At 25.2% G+C, this 1,226-nt stretch overlaps 1 protein-coding gene across 1 annotated transcript in view; it reads right to left on the minus strand.

The window, feature by feature from the left end:
- Window positions 1-366: 366 nt before the first annotated feature.
- LOC115235502 (odorant receptor 9a-like) overlaps window positions 367-1,226 on the minus strand; it is a 2,672-nt gene continuing 1,812 nt past the window's right edge. The window contains exons 6-9 of the mRNA XM_029807350.1: window positions 1,047-1,137; window positions 825-961; window positions 481-613; window positions 367-417 (exon numbers count right to left, since the gene is read on the minus strand). Of these exons, the coding sequence (XP_029663210.1) occupies window positions 367-417; window positions 481-613; window positions 825-961; window positions 1,047-1,137 (412 nt within the window). The remainder of the gene's footprint in view (window positions 418-480; window positions 614-824; window positions 962-1,046; window positions 1,138-1,226) is intronic.

Genomic DNA, 1,226 nt, shown 5'->3' on the forward strand with positions numbered 1-1,226 from the left:
AAATAAAATTACTATAACAAAAAAATTTAGTTTGTCATTGATATATACTATATATTAACGATTTAGAATGCACTCCGCAACACTTCAGTGTTCTAATCTTTTGTTTATTAAATAACTCTGAAAATATTATACATACACTCTCATACTTATTTACCATTCACAATTTGTTTTAAGCAATTTTGTCAATTATTGATAATTGCAATAATGAAATACTTGCATACATGTATATTTATATTATTTATTATATTAAAAGATCGTATTTTACATAAAAATAAGTTGATATTGGCAATTTACAACTTTTTAAAGAACATATTTTATATAGTGCTTTAGACAAAGGCTATCATATATAACTATATTATACAATTATTATTGTAATGACGTAAGCATCGCGAAATAAGATATGGAGACTTGTAAGATCTGAAAATAATATTGCAAAGACAGTTACACATTTCATGACAAATAATACATTACGGTACGTACCGAACTCAAGTTCTCCATTGACATTACATACATTTTGCCAGCTTTTATTTTACACGGTTTAGAAGCTCGTAGTAACGTAAATCTCAATAGTTTTTTAGATCTCAGTGAAATTTTGTACCAGTTGCAGTTGTAACTGTTAATGCATTTGACAAATTAATTTTTCATATAATTACCACTTGTATAGTAAATGGCAACACTGATTTGTGAATCATACAAATAAATGTGTGCAAGCAATTATGAAATACATATATTTTGTAATTGCAAATGCGATTTTCATACATTTATTTTAAATTGACGCAGTTTGATCATTTTTCGATATTTTAATTATTATTTTATATACGTACATTACTTCTTGAAACTTGCTGCTATGATCGATTATTTGTTGAGACATCAAACTTAGATAAAATATATGTAGCAATAGTGCAGTATTACAAGAAAGGATTCTAATAATTTCATCCAATTGAGTGTCCACCATTATTAACTTAAACAATATATGACTTTATTAATCATACTAAATAGAAAGACAAATAGTGTTAAACTTTATCTAAAATTTATTGAAAAATTACCTCAGCTGCGCAAAAGCTTCCAGCTATTACTACGTTTCCTAATACAAAAAGAAAATGTGTTGCGTAGGCGGATGAAAGCAGTTCGGAAAATCTTTGTATAAAACAATGAAATAAATATATTGATTTATTTAAATGAATCTAATATATCTTTAATATTGTTTTATATAAAATTATATATAT

Source organism: Formica exsecta, unplaced genomic scaffold (assembly GCF_003651465.1).
Source record: "Formica exsecta isolate Colony F162 unplaced genomic scaffold, ASM365146v1 scaffold2234, whole genome shotgun sequence".
Classification (NCBI taxonomy): domain Eukaryota; kingdom Metazoa; phylum Arthropoda; class Insecta; order Hymenoptera; family Formicidae; genus Formica; species Formica exsecta.